Below are 25073 nucleotides of genomic sequence, written 5' to 3'. Positions count from 1 at the left end.
AATAGGCCCATCACAAGAAAATTGACTACGTCTGTATAATCAAAATAGTTAGTTATTAAGTTATAATATTCTTAATGCCAGTCACTGGGTCGGATTTCAGCAATATCTCGTCAGATAGGTCATACAATGTAAACAGCATTATTATGGTGGAGTTCTGAGGATGAATTGAGGGAGTCTTCAGCCTGAAAAAATAAGCTACTCTGTGGTCAAGTTCATTTGTGTCACCATCATCATCTTTTGTCCACTGAGGCTGCCAGAATCAACTAAATATGAGCCATTCTTGTAGTAGCGTTTGGCCATTGGGGGTGAAAGGTTTGGGCGCTCAGTCCCACCCATTAAAGAGATGCATCCATACAATAAGGTGACACTTAATGCAGACACAGCCCCATTTTGTTTTAACATTTTATTACAAATGTACAGCTTATGAGTTTCCATTACCATTGACCTTTTTTTAAGTCATTGTTTTCCTCTACTTTATACAGTTTTTAACGTCTTCTGTTAAAAGATAACTCTCCCGTCACCCATCTCCCAAAGTGTAGAGCTGTGAAGAAACACAGGGACAGCAACAGTTCAGGCCACAGTGCACTGCCAATGGCTGACTATCAGAAGTGTGTGTGTGTGTGTGTGTGTGTGTGTGTGTGTGTGTGTGTGTGTGTGTGTGTGTGTGTATTTCACTGGCTGCAAATTGAACGTTTGTACTTGTAGAAGGCTTGGTCCGACTTGTAAGTTGAGGGGCGCGTGTTGGATGTTGGAGAGTATGTGCTGAATGATGATGGTGTAGAAAGTGTGTTGGACATGAATCAACGGGAAGCATTTAACATTCATACTAGAGGCACCCTATGTAGTGTCTACTAACTCGGGGGAAGGACCGGTCCATGTGCACTTTAGACCCTCCTCCACCCATTTTGAGATGACTGTAGTGCTAAGCCGAAGTGCGCTTCAGAGCTTTCCCATCACCCTATCCTGTATCAACCGCTGCATCTTGCACCGTATGTACTTGAACTAAGACCTTTGGGAGAGTGCAGCACATAATGTAGATCCTACTCCACCCAGCTGGTGTTTGAAAATAGTGCAACTTAGACCACACCGTTGAGTAATCGCCTACATCAAACTGTTCGCCTCCTGTGGATTCCGGTAGGATCGTAAATATGTACAATATAACTACATTAAGGGGTAATACCACAGCGTGACCGTACTCACAAGACTTAAAACATCTACAAGTACATTGGTGTCAAGACTGAAGAGCTGAAGAAAGATTTGGTGAACAGATCCCGTAGCCTGAAACCCACTTGGGCCAACAAATAGACATAAATATCTCGCAGACATAACCCTAACATTTAGCTTAATATAAAATATAGCATGAAAATATATGTTCATATATATGGCTCTAGTCTAAAACTTGGGCAATCATGATTGGAGGGACAAGGCCCCGTGCGTGCGTGAGAGTGTGAGTGTGTGTGGAAGTATTGCTGTTGTTCCAGTACATCACTGTAACTCAGCCAATCAAGCACGAGATGATGATGATGAAGCTGTCCGAAGGCATTCGATAGCAAACAATGATACATTTCATGAGTCTCCTGGACACAGATCTGTTTTGACAGGGAACAGAGCAAACAAATCCGACCTCCCCGACAGAGAGACTGACGAACACTGACAGTCCGAGACCCCGAGTGATGGTTAAAGGGGGCGACAGTGAAAAACCAAACGTGAATAAAGCGGACAGAGGAGCGCTGAAGGTGGTCGAGCGTCAGTCTCTCAAAGTGTTTGGGGCTAATTAAGGTCTAATTGTTTCTTGCTAAAAAGGCAGCAATTCAAGACAACAAACAACGAGAAAAAAAGGCTGAGATGCAACTGCCGTGTGAAGGATGAGGTCAACGTTTCAGGCAATTAATTTAATGTGCAGAGGCTTTCTGATTATAGAATAGACCAATGTAAGTTCAAGCCACAAACACTGTGAGAAACCAGCCACAGAGTCGTTGGAGGAGGGTTAGAGGTGAACCTAAACTAGAAGAGGACGGTCCTCATGGCAGCTAGGAAAGACTTCTTAGGTCCTATCTGCATCCTTTTCTCACAGATACGACCACATTTGTTCGGCACAGTACAACAAGCTTTATACCTACAGTAGGCTAAGTGCGCTATCTTTTTTGAGAAAAAAAACAAAAAAGAATATCTTTGTTCCCAATGCCGTCTCCCAATTGGCAGAGTGCAGAGACAGTGAGCTAGAAGTGACAACTTCTGTGGCCCAGATCAGCAGGCCGTGACAGAGAATCAAACAGAGCGTGGGCCTGATTGTGCTTGCCAGACAGTCCAAAAAGTGAAAATAATACATGGCAAACTACATCAAGCACACTTGAGGTGTGTAACTGCATTTCAAATGAGACGATTTTCTCCACTGAAATGACGCGACGAGCGTCTCTCACGGTTTTTACTGTCCAGGTTGATCTGGTGCTTTCCACAGGACTACTTAAAGCTTAACTGCAACATATCAGTATGTGTGTCAACTTAAATGCGACCTAACCATTTTGTTAACATGCATGCAAATAATGCGCCCAGGGAGCAGACGCCCGCCAGGTAAGTAACATACTGCTTTAAAGCAAAAATTGGTGGGGAGGGGGGCGGTTTAATCCTTATACACAAACATGAATATGGGACTGATTCTGAGATGATTTCACTGGCTCCGTCAAATGAGGCAATTTGTACGATAAAAATCAAGCCCAAAAAGACAGCAGAAGATACAAAAAAAAGAGAGTTTTGATCCAGGTCCTGTCATAATGCACAAAGGGGCTTCCATTCTGACAGAAAATTCTAACCAAGAACACAATCTCACCCTAAATCCGCTCCCCTTTGGCAATTGTTCAACCCCTTGGCCGCAGGACATATTACAACATGGAAAAAAAAAAAAAAAAAAAAAAAACAGAACTCAAGTGTCACCCAAAAAAAAAGGAGCGCTTGAGAAATGCTCAGGACCATTTCACAGGTTATTTCTTTTATGTGTGCATGTTGACTTAAATCCCAGTATGAGTTCGAGCACATACTCACCACCTGTCTCCCTATTCAACTAAATGAGAATCATATTTGAGACAATAAAATAAACATACATAAACAGTTAAATCAAGATGACAGTCAGTAAAAATATCAATACAAAAAAAAACAATAGGCATGAGAAACAACATCAATATATCACAATTATTCCAGTGTAAGTGTTTTTGTCAGTAATTGTTGTCCTCAGAGGTGCAGACAGCACCAACCTGCGTATTCAAAAGAAAGAAAAAAGAAAAAGAAAAGAAGAGAGAGGAAAGAAACTGAAAACATGCCAGATCATGCTGTGTACCGCCAACAACGGGGGGGGGGGGGGGGGGGGGGGTGACGGGTTGGAGAAAAGCTGACGCCCCCTGCGAATGCTATTTAAATAGGAGGCAGCTAAGAGCCTGAGTGAGGCTGGGTGTGGAGTGGTGGTGGAGCTGGATGGGGCCCCAGGGGGCGTCCTTCTCTGCACTGCCAGCTCATCCTGTCTGGGATGGGGTAGGGGGCAGAGGAGCGGGGCTGAAGAGGAAAGGAGAGGGGAAACGTCCTGACTCCTCACAGGATGGAGGGACGGAGATGGTGTGGAGTACGTCGTGGTTGCTCTTAACTACTCCCCTCTCTCGCAGCTCACACTTCTTCCCTCCCTGGTTCAGGTTGACGGGGGAGAGGGAGGGATGACGAGTGACAGGTGAGAATAAATAAAGCCGGTAACATCTCAGGATCCAGTTCACTGTACATCGCCACCGTTTGTAATTCACGTATGCTCATCACAGTTTAAGCGGTTTATTATACACATCTGATTCCCACAGTTTATTTAGGTTGCAGCAGGCTGTAGTTTCTTATCCACTCGTCCTTCCCTACTTTCCCTTCCACACTTGTGGAATTTTTCTGTAGTGTTTCTACTTAACAATTGATTTGCTTTGCTTCCTTTTCCATGCATAATCCAAACTTTGCCTTTCCTCATTGCAGCCAGCATTCTCTCGATCACTCCCCATCCCTCGTCCTCCCATCTGTAGTGTTATCATATTTCTCCTCTCTTTCTTCCTCTCCCAGAAGCCCCTCCCATCCCTATTAGCCTTCCCATGCATTAATCCGTTCTCTCTCCCTCTTCCCTCTCCATCCATCCATGCATTTGCTGGGTCACTGTTTCTTCTCACGAGTGGTGATCGTGACCAGCTGCTTAGCAGCCTTGGCGATGTCGTAGGCGCATTGGATGACCTGCTGAGTGAGGAGCTGGTAGTCCACTGCAGGGGCTCCGGGCTCCGAGGGTGCCGCCTTACGGCACTCCACCTGCAGCCGCGAGGCACTGGAAGCCAACAGGCGGAGGGAGCAGTGGACTGCATCCAATGCTGGGCGCTATGGAGAAATTAAGGGAATCAAAGCTGAACACATGGTGGAGGATATAAACAGATCAAAGTAGATAAAGAGAGCAACACCCAGACGAAGGAGAAAAAGAGAGACACGACAGGGGAATTAAACATGTGCGCGGGACTTACTTTGGGGAAGAGTGAGGCCATCTCAGTGACAGCAGAGTGGATCTTCTCAGAACATGGAACAAAGCTAAAGGGGAGACAAATGATGATATTTTAGCTGCAACAGTTTCATTGTCAACTATTTTGATAATGGATTAATACATTTAGCAACAATTTTCTTGTTGCTACTTGATTTGAGGTATGGCAACAGCACATGGCCAAATAAACAGAGAAGTGCTGTATAACCAGCAACTTTAGTTAGTTTATGATTATGATTGCGTTTGCTGAGTCACTTAAAGAGAAACTCTTGCCAAAAAGTGATTGAACATGATTCAAACCTTCGTGTAAATGCATAATTACGAAGAAAGAGGCATTGTTTTTGTACATAGAGTTTCTTAAAAATAAGGTTTTTGGACAACTCTGCGTACACAAACAATGTTCTCAATGCTAGTGTTCATGTGTAGAGACCCTGGTGACACTACGAGCAAAGTTTCATGTTGTGTCGGGCCATCTTTGTGTTTTAAAAATAGCGATTTTGATGCTAGCATGAGAGTGCCCCATGAACTCCATTGAAAATTAGCTTGCCCAAAAGCAAAACTACGGTAAATCTTAAAAGTGCCTATTTCGTCGTAATTATGCATTTACAGGAAGGTTTGACTCATATTCAATCACAAATAAAGCCTTGGTTGCTTTTTGGCAAGAGTTTAACTTTAAGGACTGTGGTGTGTGGCTTTGTAAATGTAACAACATTTTCGACTGGCACTAGATGTTCCTCTGATTTCTCAGTGGTTCATCCATTTAGGAGAATCACTTGTCACCGAGAATGTAATTAGTAGTCTTAATCTGAAGACTGAAGACCACAGTGATTTTATCCATCTCTGGGTCATTTCACACCTACCTGTCGTGTTTAAACTCCTGAGCGGCCCTGAGCAGCTCCTGGATGTTCTTGGTCACCTGCTCTGTTTTCAGTATGACATCCTCTGTGCAGGGCAGGGTGGGGTCGGGCTCCCCTGCCTCCCCACCTCCTCCCTCCTCAGACTCCCCGCGACCTTCCTCCTCGCTGCTGCGGCCCATGCTGACAAGAGAAACACATAAATACACTTCAATTAACACCTTGGACTAAAGCAGGGAGCTGCCAGTCACACAGGACATTTATCAGTCCGGGGCTTTAGCATCTCAACACTGTTAAGTGTTCATAATATTAATAGTCTGCCTGTTTGCCCCGGATTTCTCATTAACAACTGTTAGTAAAGATCATTAACCCCAATTTCAGTGTTTGGCCAAGTTTACACAACTGCATGGTAGGTACAAAAAACATCAATACACAGAATATGGGCCGAATATATATATCTAAATACACACTGTAATCTAAATCATCATATTTACACAACACAGATGAATTGCTTTGCTTAGTTTAGGGGCTTTAAATGACTAATAATCTCAATTTTGAAGTGCCTCATGACAAGTTTGACTTTCATGCCCTTTTTCATGACAGTTTGTCTTGTGAGTGCATATCTGATTTAACAGAGGGAATACTTTTATTATGATCATTATACTTGCAGTCAAAGTAAAACTATATCCCAAAATCTACAGGTATACATTAAAACACGCTCATTTGACTGTACAGTGATTTGCAGAAGGTCTGACCTTAGCGAGAGGTCGTATGTTTGTGTGTTGTCGTAGTCACTGTCGGTGCCACTGCCGTGCTTCTCTGGTTTAGGGACCTGGGGAGGGAAACACAGCAGTTACTTGGTCTATCAGTGCAATTATCACCCACCTTACCAAAGGTTAAAAGCTGCGCTGCACAAAGGGTACATCCCCCCACCAAGTTCAAGCATTTGTTCCCAGTGGATGTAAGGATTTTAACAAAAATTCCACAAAGTGGCTTAGATTTCAAAAAGAGGCTTTCAAATCAGCAGTTTTGAATCTTTTGAAGGAATATGAATGTGGCTGCTTCACTGAAAAATCCAAATCACTTGGGGATGTTTGCATTTGCAGCCAAATTCTGAGTAGAGGAAAGACTCCTTTCTGTTTTGAACATTTGTACTGTGGACCTTTCTAACAGGATCGTGAGAGGTTTACTGTAATAAAAACCAAGGATTAGGGTCAATATTCTAAGCCACTGTAGTATTTGAGAGTGATTTTGACAAAACATTGTAAGCCTTTAATCTCAGCTTCCTAAATGGACTGAGCACAGGCGGTCAACACACAAGGTCAGAAGGTCAGAATATCAGTCAAAAATCCCAAACTGTCACATGTATGAACCTACCATGTATCTGCCCATCTCTGTTGATCCAGACAGATGCTGGCTTCCATATGGCGTTGGACCCGCTGTACTACCTTTCCTTACCTGTGAGAAGAGGGGAACACAAGGATGGCGAAAGGGAGAGAGAGAAATGGAAGTATAGTAATAAGAGGAGAAAGAGAGATATGCGGACCAAAGAGATGGAGAAGGGAGTGATAGATTAGCAGAAAGAGGTGGATGATGAAATAGAAGAAAAAAAGAGCGTGGGGACAGAAGGAAGAGATGATTTTTTTTTACATAACCAGCAGAAAAACAAGATGAATGAGCCAGTGAGAGCAGCATCAGATCAACTCGGCAGCTCACCCATCATCCCATCAAGACTACATGCCTCTATAAATATCTAAAGAACAGTGTCAACTTAACTAAGTGGTGATGAACAGCTCTCTACGTCACACAGGGGGTCTAAACAACTACACACATGTTTTACACTAATGTTGATCTCCGTTATTAGAATGCATAATAAGCAGTGGTGGTGCACAGCAGCATGTGAGCGAATCCTACAGTTTTGATGAAATGGCAAACAATGCAATGACAGACAGAATGCTTACATCCAGAGGATGCACGGCTGCACTGCAGTGAGCAAGGGACAGACAGGTGAAGAGACAGACAGACAGACAGACAGACAGACAGAAACAAAAACAGACATACAGGTAAATCTTTGTGTACGGAGATGGTGAGTTGGACATGACTCCATGGGGGTCTCCACAGACAGTAGTGGTGATGATGAGTGACTGTGTTTGCATACTGTAGCTTCATAGATGGTGCTGTAGGCTAAATGCCGCTCAATGCTGTAACTGGTCACCTATTTTTCTGCTGTGTCAGGAACTTTACAGGAGTCAAAATCATTGTTTGAAATGTGTGTGCATTCACGTGTGGTAAGGTCATAAATGAAACAGCGGAGAGCTATCTGGAAGGTCAAAAAGGGCTGAAGATGTAAAGGTCAAAAGGTGCAGAGCAGGCTAAAGAGCGGAGAAATCAGAGGCGTCGCCAGGCAACCAAACAGACAGCACAATCCCTATTTTCCATCTTTCTCCTTTGTGTCACACTTATGCACATCCCCTTCATGGTGCTGATTAAAATCATCGACTAAGGTCTCATAGTTCAAAGACAAAGCCGTGCCGTACTTTCACATTTTAAAGGGGATCATGCACAACTGGACCTTTCAAAGAGAAAGATCGGGAACTAAGATGCAGGGTGAGAGGAAGTCTAAGGGAATTAGAGAGGTCAGGATTGGACTACCACTCATCAGTAGGGCCAAAGAGAGCCAATCGGGGCCACCAAAAGGAAGTTGGGAAATAGAAGGGGCCGGGGGAGTTCTAACTTACGCTGTGTGTGTTGAGGGGCTGCAGGCGGGCTGCCAGGGAGTCCAGGGCTGGGGGACCATGGGCCGTGGGGCCGGGGGCCGCCCCTGGCTCGTACATTGAGAAGGCCTGGCGGTCCCTCCGGTGGGGATGGGAGTGGGGGGCAACCGAGGAGGGCACCGAAAGCCCCTGGGGGTCTGCTCCTGGCCCAAACCCACCCAGACCCCCTCCGCCTATTCCCCCTCTTATCCCACCCCCTTGCCAGTGGGCTCCTCCCCCTCCTCCTCCGCCAGGCCCCCCTACCCCATGGCCAGCTGCCCCCCCAGCCTGCTGGCTCCCCCGCAGCGCGCTGTTCTCTGTCTGCATCCGCGTGATCTACAGGAGAGGAGGAAGGAAGCAGGGGGGGATAAGAGGACGGAGGTAGGGATGGAGGGAGGGACATGGGGAAGTTAAAGGGAAGGGAGGGGGTGTCAACTGAATGGTCAAAGACAAGCATCCACAATCTCAGATACAGTAATAAAAACGCTCATACATGTTAGCTCATATCAGTCCTGGCAAGGGAGGTAGGCAGGGATTAGGTCCTGGGAATGGGATGGAAGGCTACATACTAGCATATATATATAATTTGTTTTAAAGGGGAAATGAGGGAAAATGAGGGCTCACCTGCACTGAGGTACTGTGGACTATTTACTAATTTGACCAAAGTATTTCTTGTGCGTGCACATAAGAATGTAAATGTTTGTCTCAATCCTTTATTAAATCCTTAGGCAAGGGAGAAAATAAACACATGATGAATGAATCATGGGTCACATAATCTGACACTGGCAGCCGCTAATGATCACAATGAGCTGGTGATGATGACTCACAGGAAACCGAATGAAGAGACGATGAACAACAAATGAGTGTTATTAAGAGAAAACTGTCTGAATTTAAAATGAAAGCTAAAATGAGAGCGGGTATTTGCAGCTCTGTCTCTGCACATGAGAATGGCAGCTGCTTTAGTAACTCGGGAACAGTGAGAAGCTGTCACCAAATACATCTTCCTAAGACAACAGTGTAGGAACATGACACCCTGTCAGCAAAAATACATCAGCTAGCAAAAAATACTAAAGCATTCACTTGTCTCTCCATCATGCTGCCCTCCTTCTGTCTGAATCAATTCTTCCTACTCATTTTTGCCAACCTGTCTTTGTCACTTTGTCTTGTGTGTTCTTTAATCTAGGCATCACCCTCCATCTGATTATATATTCAAACTTCTCCACTTAAGGCTTTTATGTTCAGCTTTCTAACAGACAATTCGTGCAGACCTTTCTTGCAACACCCTGTCTGCCTATCCTGTCCCCTGTTGCTCTCCACTATCAATAAATCAGACTATACTTATATGAAATATTAGCTCCCACTTTCTGCTTTCTCTCCTGCTCTACATGTCTCAACATTCCACTGTGGCAGTGATGTTGACCCTCCGACATTATCTGCCTGATTCATCTCTGCCTGACCTTTTATCCCCCCTCCATACTCCCTACCTCCTTCTGCAGCCGCCGCAGCTCCTCGCTCAAGTTGTTGTTGACCTTCATCAGCTGCTGCACCTTGGCTTCCGAGGAGGCCAGGGCCTTCTTCACCTCCAGGTACTCCTGAAGGGTGATGGGACCGTCTGACAGGTCTGAAGAGTCCATACTCTGGATTGATGAGACATGCAGACAGGCGGGTAGAAAAACAGACAGGAACACAGACAGGAGGGCAGAAAGGCACAGATATGGTGAGCAAACGAACATCATGGGCCTCAGGACGCTGAATATGTCACAAAGACCTCATGAAGGAATAACTGATTTATAGCACTGTTTTATTATGACACTACAAATAGAGGGAAGGTTATGAATAACAACTAAGGCCGGAGATATATTTGCTTTTAAAGTCCGTGTAGAACACAGGCTGCATTGTGAATGTAGTTGTTCACATACCTGCTTATATACTACGCTTTTTTACTTGAGGATACCACTAGATGGCACATGTTGGTTTGTTGTCCCTGCTGCTGCTGACCTGCTTGATGACTTCTGAACCCATCACATCCCCATATTGACACTACATCGCTCCTAATGTTCATGCGCATACTGCATCCTGCGTACATGTAGTGTTTAATTTCTGACACGCACAACTGGAAGAAGGCGTGTCTACCCAATTGCGTCGTTAAAAGCAATGTCTTTGGCTCTACAAGGAGAGACAAGGAGGCTTCTTGTACGGTAATGATTTGTGGCTTATCACTTTGGGATTGCTATCACACACTTTTTGATAGACTTAATTAACTGACAGACTAGGTCTACATGGAGTTCCATACGGATACAGCAGTTTAAAAAGCTTTTGACCTTATTGGGGACAATTGCCACGAGGACATGCATAACGTGTTACGAAGTGAATTTACATAAAAATGCGGCTTACAGGCTACAGATCAGTTATAAGATTGCCTCCTGAACAGTTCGCAATGAGCAGATTATTGATTATGCAGCTTTTAAAATAATGATAAAATCAGCCTTGTCATTTCGTCCACCCCAGGTTTTGATTGACAGCTTTCATACCAGCCCAAACAAACAAATTTTCATGGGAAAACTCACCAGGGTCAATCCTGTTTCGGCCGATACCATTTTATTGTATTAACAGTGTGTCATTTTGGCAGTTTTTATGAGGCAGTAGCCAGAGGATATGTCGATCAGTAACTGTGAGAGGAACAGCGCTAGCCTGCAGCCTCTAGGCCAGTACTACAGCTGATCACACATATGTAGACAGTGGAGCCTTAGTTCTTGCTCTCAATGCACCATCTGCCCCCACTTCCTGTGGCCCTGGAGTCAGCTCATACTCAGTCGTGTACCACTCCCTAAAACTGAACCATTTAAAACATATTTTTACTCCATTCTCTAACGCTCTCTTTATTATTCATCTGACCCCTGCCCAATACATTTCTCTTTTACTTTCTATGCCTTTACTTAGCAGTACTGAGAATGCCATACTTTATAACTGATTGTAACGTCATATGCTACCATACAATACAATCTTATGTGCAAAACCAGATAATGAATGCGCATATTATAGAGATGGAGATGGGAGTGAAACTTGTGGCGTTTTAACAGTTTTTCCCACTGAGCTAAACAAGACAACAGGAAAAGGAGATAGTTACTTGTTTAGCTGTTGTTTACTTTGTCATTTCTACACTCCCACTCTGCACCATTTTCCTCTTTTTCGCTCCCACCCAGTCTCCTCTTCTCTTCCCTCTCACTACACACACTCTCTTTCTCTCTCTCTCTCTGTATGAACAATGCCTCTCTGACAGGAACCCAGAATAGCTGATGATGTCACTCAGGAGCTATGTGGCAGCGCGGACTGTAGCCACTCCCGCAAAGCATGCTGGGACAAGCAGTCATTAAGAGGAAAAAAATGGCAAAGCTCTACTAGCTGATGCAACTACTCCTCTATTATTTTGAGAAACTACTGTGAGTGAGAGGGACAGGGCCCAATTATTGAGTAACATGTCAGAATGTCCACAAATGTGCATCAGCAGATTTTTTCTGTAGATTTTTACAGAGATAATAGAGGGTGTTCAATACCATACCTTTGCACGGTTGCTGCGTTGCGTGTTGTTGTTGTTCTGGGTGGTCAGCTCGCTGTCTGTGTCTTCATCAGAGGCTACGCTGTCATAGTCATGCTGGTCATCATCAATACCCAGGTCCAATGTGTCTGACAAAGGAAAAATGTGCTTATGTATTACTCTTCTTAGAAAATACAGAATGCTCAGACCGGTGGGACTGCTGACTCATTTCAGACAGCTTTCTTTCCAATTTATTTCAGCTGCGGTCTCCATGAAGTAGTTTGTTACAGGTTGTTAGTAAGTCAAATTTCTATACAGGTAAAAATACACAGCCTGGCCCAGCACAAATATAAGAAATCCAAAAGAAATCACCCTTATCCTCAATCCTCAATCTCAAATGTTGTTGCTGCTTGCATCAATTACTGTATCACATTTGCTTCTAAAATGTTTGAGCAAATGTTTTAGTGTGCTCATGATCAGCCTCATGTTTTTTTGTGTCTACTAGAGACAAATTTTAAATGTTTAATGTCCAAAGATACATTCTTTTTCTGATACTGTCCATTGCTGCAGCACCTCTATTCACCCCGTCTGAACGCTCTGTTTTAGTGCCTGTCTCTTTAAAGCTCATGATGTTTTGTTACTTTGAGTATTCAAAAAAGAAATTAACCCTGATTTCTAATCGAAAAAGACATGAAAATCTCACTTTCTACATATTGGGACCTTTAAAGCGCCACATTGTTGTAGAGGTAGGTGTTGAAAAAGGTAAAAAAAAAAGACCTGTACCTGTCTATATTTGTAACAAGTTCTTTGCTATTCCTTAAAAAGCTTTAAAATTGCCCTCAGTTGTCATGTGTTTGTCCCTTCCTCCCAGTGTCTCACCAGTAGGGCTGCTGAGACCTTTCCCCTGCTGTCTCCTTTTGGCATCACTCAGTATATCTATGATGAGCGTGGCAAACTCCCGAGCGTTGAAACGTGCCAGCTTCTGACGGCCCTGAGAGAAGAACGAGTCAGGAGTTATTACTTGGATCATCATATACAGTATGCATACATGTGCACACAACGTTCTACCATGAGTTGTGTGGAGTACAGAGACAATCCAGCCCACAGTCAGCAGTTCACTGCCTGTGTGACTACTGTGGTCAATGACCATGTGCTGTGGAAAAACGCAGTCATACTTAACACTCAAACACACAAGTGTGCTCACACACACACAAACATGAGAAAAGAAACATAAACCATGCAATTACAGAAGAACGTAGGCATCCATCTAAGAGAATAAAAAGGTGAAGTGCTGAACTATTTATAACATCACTTTGGGAGACAAAAGAGGGGAAAAATTTCAACTCTAAAGTGTGTGAGATCGTGCTTTTCTTTTTTCTCCAACCATAAATAGACAGCGGTCCCTGACCACAGTGAATTGCCCAATCAGGGCAGAGCAAACGTGGTGATGCGGGTGTTATTTCTGTGTGTGCGCTGGTGTTAAAAGTCAATGTTTACACTAATGAGCCACACAGATGAGGAGAAACTATGTGAGAGGACATATGGGAACTTTCTTTCTCACACAGAGAACGAGGGAAAGAGGGGGGAGAGAGAGAAACACAGATGGATTACATCTTTCCTCCTCTTTCACAGCTGAAGAACATCCCTTGTCAATTTCACACTCATTCTCGGCTTCTCCCCAAAACACATACACTGTCTGAGTGTCTAAGATATCACCAAGCTCTATTTTTCTTCTTCTTTTTGCTTGCAAGTACTTTCACCTTAGTTTTTTTTCTTTTTTCAGTTTTATCATTTGCCTACAGGAACAAAAATATCTACGACTCAAATGCATACAAGTATAGGCATGCAACATGTGGTCATCTACATGTAATCTTGGTGCATGAATCAGTGAGTGTTTGTTTTACCTGGTTGCGTGTGGCAGAGTATTCAGGATTGACAGGTAGGAAGGGCACTGCGCTGCGTTCTGTTACCAGAGTGCTGTGGTTCTGGGTCGTAAGCCATACTGGAGATACAAACATGAAGCACAAAAATAAGTCTGTCTGTGTGTGTGTGTGTGTGTGTGTGTGTGTGTGTGCGAATGGGTGTGTGCGCAGTAAAACATGGGCAGCCACTCCATCTACCCACACGTGCATACTGACATAAACAAAGCACAGCAAAAACCATACAGTAGATCTTTAAACTGAATACTGGCCCTTATAATCCACCCTTGTACTTTGAGCCCTCCCCTTGTGTGTGTGTATGTGTGTGTGTCTTTATATCCGCGCCACTTACCTGCGGTGCTTCTGTCAGTAAGCACAATTTGACTGCTACCGCTACTGAAGGAAAGGGAGAGAAGAAGGGCAAGAAAGAGCCGTGGAGGAGGAGGAGGAGGAGAGAAGCTCAAGAATTTCTGAGGCACTTCCTCACTCCGTCTCTCCTCCTCCCTCACTCACTCCATTTGGCCTTCCTCTTCAACACTCATTTTCCTTCTCTCCTGGTTCTGTCTCTCAAATTTCAATCTCTGTGTCTCCTCAAAATCCAGGCCAATGACGTTTTGTGGAGGTGTTTTCTATTGTTTTTAACATCTAGTTTCCTCATACGAGAAAAGCCAAAACAAGAGACTCACCAGCATCGTTTTCTCTGCGATCTACCTCGTCGTAGACGTCCATCGCTAGCTCCTCGAACAGCCGATTGTTGAGCTGTCACACATACAAACTTGTTTACATACAAATTGATTCCAGATATATTAACAGATGTATCCGTACCTGCCTACACATCAGACGCATGGAACGTGGACATGAGAACACAAGAAATGGAAACAACCTGATATTGTACAGTCATCTGGGCTGCCATTTCTCGCATGGCATGTGGTCTAATTTGTAGCCAACCCTCACATTCTTCCAAAAACTATCATGATTTTTGACTTATGTCCTGCAAATATTGAGAAGTGACCATAAGGTCTCAATTTTTGGATTACAAGCATTCTGTGAGGCTTAACAGATGGCCCTGGACTGAACTAATATTATTCTGGCAATAATGACAAAATCTGGCTGTCATGCCAATCAACTTTTTTGCCCATTTTCTTTCACCAAAGAAAAAACACAAGATACAGGAAAGCTGCCTCAATCGGTTGTCTAAAATGTCTTAATTAGACATTTCTTACCGCTATCTGCAGAATTGTAATGTAAATGCCCAATAAGCAACTATTTATGTCTCACAATTCAACCCAACTCACCGCTTGCAGCTTCTTCTTGGCAGCCTTAGCCAATTCTGAGAGGTCCAGACTAGAAAACACAGAGGACAAGAGTCAGAAAGGCAAAACTGAGAGACAGTGGAATAAAGAGATGGAGAGAGAGAGAGGGAGGGAGGGGGCAAGACATGGATATGGCAAGAGGAGCAAGAGGTGAAAGGGTGGGAAGCATGTCTGGCTAGAGGAGGGGAGGGGTTCAGGGGTTAGGAGGGCAAATTTATGTGGGGTGGGAAGCATTGGGTGCAATGGCGACTGACATTTGGAACCTGAAAGCATCACTTTGAGCAGTCCCAGGGGCAGGGTGCATCTCAAATCTCTGATTTTGTAAGGTATCAGCACACACTGTAGATATGTTAGTGAAATGTAGCTTTATCACTACCCTATATGTTGCTGTAGGTTCACTCTCAAGTTAAATTGAAATAATGTCTTCTTACACAGATACAGAAAAGCTAGGGGTCAGAATGGATATTGCTTTATGTGAAATTTTATCTCATGTAGACTTAACATTTGAATAAATCAAAGTGTGTGGTGTGATTCTCCTGAGAACAGGAACCTCGTACTTACTGCAGGAGGCCCTCTGAAACTCTATTTCATCACAGCCTCTAGTCATTTTTTCCCTTCATAACTGTACAGCTCTATTTTCTAGTGGTAACAAATTAAGGCCTAATAATTGTCCCAGTGTGAAACCACTGAAGCTCATTCTGGTATACAACAGGGAAATCTAGAAAAGATGGGCTAGCAGAGAGAGGGGGCTGAAATGAAGGAAGAGATTCTGGGGGGAAAAAAGGAACAAGGAAAGTGAAGATACCTCTGTGTCGGGCACTTAGGACGAGCTCTGGCTCCACCAAGCGCAGCGAAATGGAGAGAACAGAAGACGAGTGAGAAAAAGGAAGAAACAGACAGAAAGAGGGATAGAGAAGCCACATCAAAACAGCTTTAATTGTTATTATCAAGAGGAACCATTCACCAGAACAGAACAGATGCAAGTGGAGTTAGATGGCAGCTCAGAAGTAAGACCTGCTTAAGTAACAGATAGATTTTGACACGCACTTAGTTTTACTGCCTAATGTGTACATTTGTGAGTGTATTTTTTAAGCTACCCCTTTGGCTCAGCAGTAAAATCACACCACCCATCATATATCTGAAAGAAGCTGAGCCAAGTACTACTGAAGTTGATTTATCATAACCTGACTGTGCACTTCTGCACCTCTCAAATCAAACCTGCAAATTGGGATTAATAAACCAAACACACCTCATGAATCTAAATCGTTGCAGGTACCTGTTATGGCTTAGATCACCATTTATAACAAACAGCCAGCTTTGATAGAGATGCCAAATACCCCCTTTATTTAATGCCATTTTTTGGGGTGGGGTTACACATGCTATGGTGCCACCCTCTGGACAGAATTCTAAACTGCATCATTATGAATAAATCCATGGCAGGCAGACTCAGTGAGCAGCCGGGTAGCTGCAAAGTTTAAGTATATTAACAAAGATACTTCATGCAATCAAAGTACACCATGCATGCAAAAACAAGATACTTAGAACAACTTTACCAAATGTCATGGTGCATACCTGTCTGCCATTTGAGGAATGATATAATGGCCATTCTTGTGATCTGAGGAGAGGTGGAGTAAGGTGAAGGAGACGAGAAGGAGAGTAGAGGAGAGGAGACTTAATATGTGCAGCTGGTAGAGAGTTAATAAGTGCAGTGTTTCCACAATCATTATTAATGTTACATTGTAAATTCTTCTCATCCAGAGACATTTATGTTCAGAGGCCTTTATTTTGAAATTTTATTCAGAAAATATGGGTTTGTTTCTGCTTAATTTGTTTCGCCTCAACAGTGTTTCTGCTATCACCGATGCTGTTAAATGTAATATTACTGCTAGAAAGGTAGAAAACAAGGACAGGTACAATAAATAAATTCTTTCTCACTTACTCGCCTCACTTAGTGTAAGTGTTAGTGCCTGCCCATGTTTACAGCAACAGTAGATGTTTAGTACTCACAGTTACACACAGTATGACGATCTCAATTTACAGCCCTTAAACACTTGACAGATATGAATGCATTTCCACTATGTTATTCATTCGAAGTACTTGCACTTTTCCCTTTCTACAATTAAAGACATTAAACCTAAAAAGCTACCACAGTAGGTCACTGAGCTTGAACTGCTATGATTAAGACCAAGAGAGGAGAACACAAACTGCTACTATGGGTTACCTGGGCGCCGTCCACAAAGGTAGAAGGCTAGTCTGTCCGTCAGTTCATACTGACACTCTACCAGCCGCTCTGCCAGCTCTATATGGCCCGCCTGCCTGGAAGACAGACACAAACACAAAATAAATTATCCTTACTTGTAGTTTTCACAATTTTTAAAAACTGTTTTGCTTTTCACCTCACCATTCTTCCACAGCGGATTGAGTTTCAGGTTTCAAAATCAAATAGTTTTATCAATGAAGTATGTTTCCACTGTCTTTTACCTTGCGTAGTCCATAGGAGTGCGACCGTTGATGTCAGGTGCTCCGGGGTCCGCACCGTACACCACTAGCAGCTCAGCCTGCAGGATCTGGCCTGCTTTTGCTGCCACATGGAGTGGGGTAGTGCCTTTCTCCTGGAGGGTCAAGGCGGACACACAAACACAGTTAGAGGCACACAGAGAGTAACTGAACAGTGTGGCTAATTGCTAAATGGAGTGATTCAGCGAGTAGATTTTTTTTCTCCTCACCGGGTGGAAGAAGTTGGCCTGAGCGCCAAGGGACAGGAGCCGAAGACACGTCTCTAAACTCCCTGTCCGCACACTAGAGTGAAGTTGCTAATAGAGAGAGGGTGAAAGGAGGGAGACAGAGAGACAGCGTCGGGGGTGAAGAGATTAAACATCAGTTAGAAACCGAACCAAGCAGCATCCCCTTATTAGCACAGTGGAGCACCACAGCATTAGAGATCATTATTACATCCTGCTGTGTCGTTGAGATCACTTCCTGCCAGGGGGGTTTAATCAGTGAGTGTGCATGAGTGTGTTTATGCATATAGCATGTGTTTATATGGGAGTCCTCCCACTGACTTCTATAAATGGAATGTCCTTGGTGCTCACACATGCAGTTCAACAATATGGCAATGTCTGCATAAGCTAATTAACCTGAACTCATGAATTGTCAACTCCTCGGCTGCGAGTTATTGAGCCCTCACCTTACTGAGGTCCTTGGTAGTGACGCCATCATCATCGCGGCAGGGCAGCTTGTGCACAAAGGCCAGCATCTGGTATTTGGCTCTGATGAAATCTGACTTGGTGGGACTGCACAGGAGGAGAAGATTGGATAGTTAACTAAATTCAAATGTCAGAAAAAAACATGTTTATGTGTGTGGAAATAAAAACATATTTGACACCACAATACAGGTCACTGTGACATTTAAATTATGCTCTGCAAAACAAATTTAACATTTTTTCCTGAAGGCCTCATTTGATTCCAACCGCTGATTTGTATTTTTATTGAAGAGCAGTTCATGTTTTTCTTCTTTTGATTCTTTTTGTTTGGTGAAAATCCCACTCTCTTGTATGTAAAAAAGTCTTAACTTATCAACTACGTGCCTTATAAAGCCTGCTCATCAAGGTCTGAGAGGAGTTCCTTTTTACTTTACTTGAATAAGCCAGAACTGATGGGTTATTACTGGATACTGCTTGCTTTACAAAGCAATACATTAGCGTTTAGGATTAATTAAGTAGACTGATAACCAATAATCAGAACTGATATACATTTGCTGTTATAATGACAATCAAAATTTGGAATAACCTGTGATAAAATATAATTTGCAATTTACTGAAGCTCTGTACTTAAGTAAAGTTCTGGGGTTTAATACTTTAGTTGATTATTTCAATGTTCTGTTACTTTATACTTCCACTCTACTAGTTTCTTTGCAGATTCAGATTGTTTAGTTATTTAATAGGCAGTAGGAAGAGAAAAACAATGATTCTGATAATCAGAAAAAAACTGAAAATGCTTCTGTTAATCGGCCAGGCCAATAGGTCGATTTAAAATTAACACCACACACTATACAGTATATCTGGGGCTTACACACATTTATATACCCTCGGTGAAATGTTGTTTCCTGCTGTTCCAATTCCTGATATCATGACACTCTAATAGCAGTACAAACCTCCACTATCAAAAACTATCCTGTACTTAGATGCACAAACCCTTTGAGAACAAACCATGATTCATTCGGAAGATAATCCATGACTAAGAGACCAAAACTGTTTAGAGGACATTAAGGAACAACTGGGGGCAATTGCTCTTCACAACTGCAAACACCAATTATGCTGAGAAAGGTTTTATAACATTTCTGCACAGCAGTGACAATAATTTCTCCAGCAAAGAAGAGTGTGGGTAGGTGTGCGATACCTTTTTCCTGTGTATACTGAGTGTGTAGGGAGTACACTTACTGGACTTTATCCTGGGGGTTGGGTTTCCTGCGACCGCTCTGTACCTGAGCAGGGTCCAGGAGACTGTGTTCCCATATGGAGTTGGCCCCGTTACTGGCCAAGGTCTGAACCATCTGAAACATACACACAGCAGTGACTCAGTGATGGCTCATCACGACTCGAGAGAAGTACCACTACAAGAATATTCTGGTGAGTAAAGTCACTTTACAGTCAGTAATCTACTCCTGAGATGTATTGCTTTCAGGATGACCAGAAAACAAAAAACGAAATACAAACTAGCAAACATGTACCAAATGCAGATGGAAAACCTGTGGAAATAAATGTACATCCTAAGTGCTGAGTTCTGTACTAATCCTCAACCGCGCCTTCCCTTATTTTACACTTCTCAGCCTTACCTGCAGTAGTGCGGGAGGCCATCCGCTGTGCCTCAGGTGTTTCACTATGGAGATATGGCGGCCTAAGCTGCGGTGGACTGAACAGCATTCATCACAGATCAGGACCCCTCGGTTGATGCTGGTCCAGCCCGGGTCTGACAGACAAACAGAAAATAAGTGGATGATATTACCAAGCTTATTAACATGCTGTGTGTGATGGTAAAGCTTTTCAGTATTGTTAAGAATCCTAAGTGCTTCACCACAACAGTCACTTTAGTTGAGGGTGCATGGCCACTCCAACAGCTTGTTCTCCATCTGACAATAAACCTTTCAATAAAATGGGGAGGGGGGGGCACTCAATGTGCTCTACATACTGTACACTGCTACTATATATTTCACACTGATACCCTGCCCAAGCTTCATTCAAGGTCAAGTCAAACATATGCTCCTTACTCCACTGTTTTCCCCACATAGCGCTTCAAAGTCGTATTAGCCTAATGTTGGTGCCCCTGCCGCAAAGAAAACTAGATTGCATTGCGTTTTCCTAGAGTAGCAACTGCCAACAACACAGGACCAAATGTGAGTTTATTCATTCATTTAGTCTATAATGGAGATGGGAAAGCAGTTAGAAATGGTGCCAGGCACCCAGCATGACTGGATTTCCAGTCAGCCTTCTTTTTCCCAGGAGAAATGTGGCTGGTAGAAGACAAAATGGCATGGTGAAAGTGAGGCTTATAGAGAACCGATACAACGCCAATGGTGTATTCATCAATTGGTAAAACGTTGTCATCACTATTACACTGTCGATATTCGACATAATGTTAAATACCACAGGGATGACGTGACACAACATTAATGTTTTCAGCACAACAGCATCTGAGTTAATTTACTTATGACTATAGTCAGAAGACTGAGAAGAGGCAGGGCTCTGTTGGCACTGCAGCGGTGTGTGTCAACTTGTTGTCGGAGAGTGGAGGGAATGAGCAAGCACAGCAGGTATGGCTGTATCGATAATGCAGAAAATAAGTGTTGAAACCATTTCAAATACTCTGAATCAATTTTATCAATATATCGATATTTTTGACAGCAGTAATGCAGAGTACCAAATAGCCAGACGGAGTTGGACCATAGACACAATGTTTATGCCATATGCTGAGTTGTACTAGAATTCCCCTTAGCCCAGCATACTCCATGAATTGTGACTCACTAATGAACTAAAGCTATACAGATCCAAGCTTTGATAAAAGTGCTTACCAATCGAGGACGCTACCAAACCTAACTCTTATTTAAAACCTGTCACTGGAGTGATATAAAGAAATGGAGAAAATAACATGTTAAGTAAGTAATGATGCAAAGTAGGTCTGAAGGTCAAAGCCAAGTCAGAGTCAAATAACTCAAGACCCAACCATACTTGACTGGTTATACTAAAGATAACAGCAAAATTGTGTGTGAAAACAAGAGGAGTTGAGTATTTACAGATTCAAGAAATTTCAGTTTGTAAAAGTAAACATCACTAAAATGCGCATTCTCCTACACACACACACATACACAGACGGACCAAGCAAACTCTGATCTTTCAGACATAAGCAGCTTGGTGTAAGACCAGTGGTGCCTCACTGGCTGAGCCAAGTCTTAGATCTACTCTCCAGTAGCAAGTCTGAGATTTTCATAACATTCGGTATTTTTTTCGTCTGTTGGGTGTGATATTGAAGTGACGTATAGAATTATGGGGGAAGCATCACTTTTTCTATCGAAAACAAGTACTTGACACTTATTTTCTAAATAACTGTGAATAAGGTGAGGATGGGAAAAGAAGCAGCTAGGGCCAATGACAGCTGACTGACACTGGCAGACTATTCACAGCCTGTGTCTAGGTCATGTTTATGCCCTCAGGACCCTGATGTGACAAGCCGCTTACAACTAACACAGTCTGCAATATCATAACAAGTATATGCACAATTGCATGTGCATGATGCATGCATGCACACACACACACGCACACAGACAGACTTACACACACATCTACTATCTGCTTCAGTCACTCTCAGTCTGGGATAAAACTGTCTGGGTTTAGGGTATTAATGGAGCTAAAATAGTCCATCATCAGATGAACTGAGTCTTTTTGCCCGCAGAAAAAGTCGCAGCAAATGCAAAACAGCTTTGATAAGAGCTATAGCCTAGTTTAGAACAGTAGCCAGTAGGCTTTGGAGGCTGGACTGCAGCAATTTAATTCCTTAATCTGTGTAATAAATATAAAAACTCCCACAGGCTATGCTATCTGCTTGGCTCACTGGATCAATATGAGGCTACACCATTAAGCTATTAGACCTGAATAGACTATTGGCAGGGGCATATTGGCCAAATCTGCAGCATGACATAATTTAGCCTAATGTATGACAATGAGTATTAATAGTGACAGATAACATTTAGAGTTGGGAAAACTAGTCCTGAAATAAGCACTGCAAATTGTGTTTGCATTTAGATCATTTGACTTGTTACTGGTCAGTTTCTTCACAAAAAACTCAACACAAGTTAATTCATATTTCACACTGAGGAAGTCGCACGCCCCAAAATAACCACCCCAAGCCACATGTAGGTCCACTGGGCAAAGTCATGACTAGCTTGACTGCAATTCACACAAACAGTTATTATTGCCCCCAAGGCTTGTCAAACTCAACCGAACACCACTATCAAGATGTTGACAATGTAACACAGTGAAGGAATTGGACGTCACTGTCAAACTGCTTCTGATACTTGCACAAGAGTCTCAATTTCTTATACAAATGCATCTGTGCTCAACAAAGACTTCAAAATCATGACAACGTGATTCATTGTTACTCTAAAACCGTGCAGATTGCCACAGCGTGACATTAAAGCCTCCTGAGGCTTGGCCAGGACTAGGAATATCAGTCGTCCTTTGTAGCCATGCCATCGAGTTATCCCCTAGTATGACACAAAGCTGGGTAGCAGGGAGGTGGCCTGTCACCAGTGGCTAGGTCAGCATTTTGCACAACGCACTGCGTGTGCGTGCATGTCGTCGTAAGGAGGGGCTACATGCAGAGGGCTGATGGTAGTAGAGGGAATATGGCTAGTAACAGGTACGGCAACGCAAAGAAGCCCAATACTGAAAAATCAGTAAATGTGTCTAAGGAACCCCATGTACATAGACTATTGCCTTAAACCATTGATAAGGGCATGACACATTCATGTTACTTTAGTTTGCTAAGGCATTCATGGAAAGGATGTCAACTGGGGTTAGTTAGTCAGATTATGAAGTGGGAAGAGCATCTGAGGTGACAGCAGAACAGAGAGACAGCAGGAAGGTAAGAGTACGGGAGCAGCAGGGAGGGGGGTTCGGGTCATAAAGCAGGAGCAAGGTGCAGCAGGCAAGATTCTGAACACTGAGCAATGGGGCCCTAAAGCGTGTAGACAGTCTTGCACACACATAGACACTGCCATGATGGGGAGCAGCTGTGAAGAGAGCAGCTGCTGTAATGCATGTACACATGGACGAATGAATGAATGAATTCAGGCAACACACACTGACACACACAGCAGCGTGAATAATCAGGTGCTTCAACCTAATCATGAGGTCATGTGAGGCTACATGTGAAAGGCAGTGGGTAGAGAGGGGACAGCAACGTTGTGTTGGCATCACCTCTACCTCACTTTGCGACAAATACACACAAGGGGGTAAAGGAGGTAAAACTAACACACAAATATCAATGTTCATTGCAGTGACCATACCTATGTAATACACACTACAGAGGATAACACATTGCTCCTATCTCTCAGGTGAAGTTTGACCAAATATCTCTTTTTCAGCTTAATGTTGAAGCAAGGTAAATATTCCACTAAAGAATGGCTTTCACCTCAATTTGCACCGGTATATTATCTCGGCATTAGATAGTTAGTTCTTCATTTATAAACTGTGGAGCAAGCTGGAAATACTGTGAAATGAGCGAGCTAAGTGCATAGTAGGTGAGCTCTTTGAGGATTTTCAAGCAGTACATTTGTGACAGATAAATAATAACAGGTACCGTTAACACGACTGGCTGGTAGCTGGCGCGTTAGCCGCATTGGTTTAGCAATAACTTGCCGTTTAGCAAAAGTTAGCCAGATTGTCTAACGTTGTTGCTAAGCTAGCAGCGTTAGTCAGGTACACAATCTCCAAACGCCGCCGCCAAGTGCTAACAATAACACAACGGGTTTGAAACATGCCCATGAAATTGTATGCTGCTACGTGAGGCTTAATGTTTAATAATGGCCCGTAACGCAGTGAGTCAAAATCATATGCTCGTTAGCCAGGCTAAGCTAACAGAAGCAGTCAGCTAAAAAAATCAAAACAAACGTCTCTCCGAGTAGGAAGGCGACATAAATCTGACACTCTCATCTTCCACTGCAGCAAAGAAATTGGTAGCCCTCGCGTATGCTCTGTTCAAATAAATATACATGTCAAGCTGCTCAATGGGGAATATTAACGTTGAGCAGCTAATAGCCAGCGATATTTCCCGTTGTGATAACACGCCTATTTTTCACTGTTTATTCTGGGCCTTAGCGATGCTTGGGAGCTCCGGCCGTTTTCCTGCTCCGCCGACCCGCTGACAGTGACGGCAACGTCGGCTCTCTTGTCCCACCGTGTCGCCCTTCCAACGTATTGTTCCAGTATAGTGGTCTATTTTGATTTATTTTCATCCTCCCTACCTGGCGCACTGCAGTCGGCGCAGACTTCTGTCCTCTGTAGCTTTCTTGACATCTCGAAAGTCGCTGAAATCGAGAGGTGGATGTCGGCGATGATGTGGTTCGCCCTTTTTCCCCCGAGTTACCGACCGACGTCTGCCGTCAACCGATGCGGCCCCTGAATCCCCGGAAGCCGGGTGGTGTGATCGGCTTTCCCGGCCAGCTGACAGTTGAATTTCCCGTTTGTTCCTGCGGTCCCTTCGCCCACGTTCGCCACTGAACTCAAGCCAAGAGCCAAGTTATGTGAACATAGTTAATCTGGATCGTTTGGATGAAGCTCGTATGATAATATTTACTAAATCTGTTCGCTGCATTGCCTACAGCCCACCGAGAGACGGCAGCTCTCTACCTGTCAGTTTCCGCACACACACCCAACATCCCTGCAGCCTACCTATGGAGGGGCAGGGAGGGGTGACGGGGCAGAAATAACCCCGTCAGTATGGAAAGGTTAGGTGGATATTACAGACTGAATGGACAAAAGACAGTAAGACATAAGATAATCATACTGTTTACATCTTCTAGCAAAAATGAGGCTAGATGTAAGAGATCCTACTGAACTTGACCTACTTTATGTCCTTTGAACATCAAGACTCAATATTATTTACTGCAGAT

At 43.4% G+C, this 25073-nt stretch overlaps 1 protein-coding gene across 3 annotated transcripts; it reads right to left on the bottom strand.

Annotated features, from left to right (window-relative positions):
- Positions 1 to 384: 384 nt before the first annotated feature.
- On the bottom strand, positions 385 to 24825 carry git1 (G protein-coupled receptor kinase interacting ArfGAP 1). 3 transcript variants are annotated; one of them, XM_030397476.1, is made up of 21 exons: positions 24426 to 24825; positions 19743 to 19876; positions 19348 to 19460; positions 18096 to 18201; positions 17635 to 17721; positions 17390 to 17520; positions 17130 to 17224; positions 16481 to 16523; positions 15714 to 15740; positions 14891 to 14939; positions 14282 to 14354; positions 13581 to 13678; positions 12556 to 12667; positions 11701 to 11825; positions 9626 to 9778; positions 8127 to 8477; positions 6766 to 6846; positions 6144 to 6220; positions 5395 to 5571; positions 4521 to 4584; positions 385 to 4380 (listed from the first exon to the last, which is right to left on the bottom strand). In XM_030397476.1, the coding sequence occupies exons 1-21, from the start codon at positions 24475 to 24477 to the stop codon at positions 4165 to 4167; spliced, it is 2364 nt and encodes a 787-aa protein (XP_030253336.1). In that variant the 5' UTR covers positions 24478 to 24825; the 3' UTR covers positions 385 to 4164. The 3 variants fall into 3 exon arrangements, with proteins under 3 accessions (XP_030253336.1, XP_030253344.1, XP_030253353.1); XM_030397484.1 differs by lacking the exon at positions 15714 to 15740; XM_030397493.1 differs by lacking the exon at positions 8127 to 8477 and having other exon boundaries at positions 24426 to 24824.
- Between the last annotated feature and the right edge of the window lie 248 nt (positions 24826 to 25073).

The sequence above is a fragment of the Sparus aurata genome, chromosome 2 (assembly GCF_900880675.1).
Source record: "Sparus aurata chromosome 2, fSpaAur1.1, whole genome shotgun sequence".
Classification (NCBI taxonomy): Eukaryota; Metazoa; Chordata; class Actinopteri; order Spariformes; family Sparidae; genus Sparus; species Sparus aurata.
Note: the sequence above shows the minus strand (reverse complement) of the source record. Positions and strands in the feature narration are given on the sequence as shown.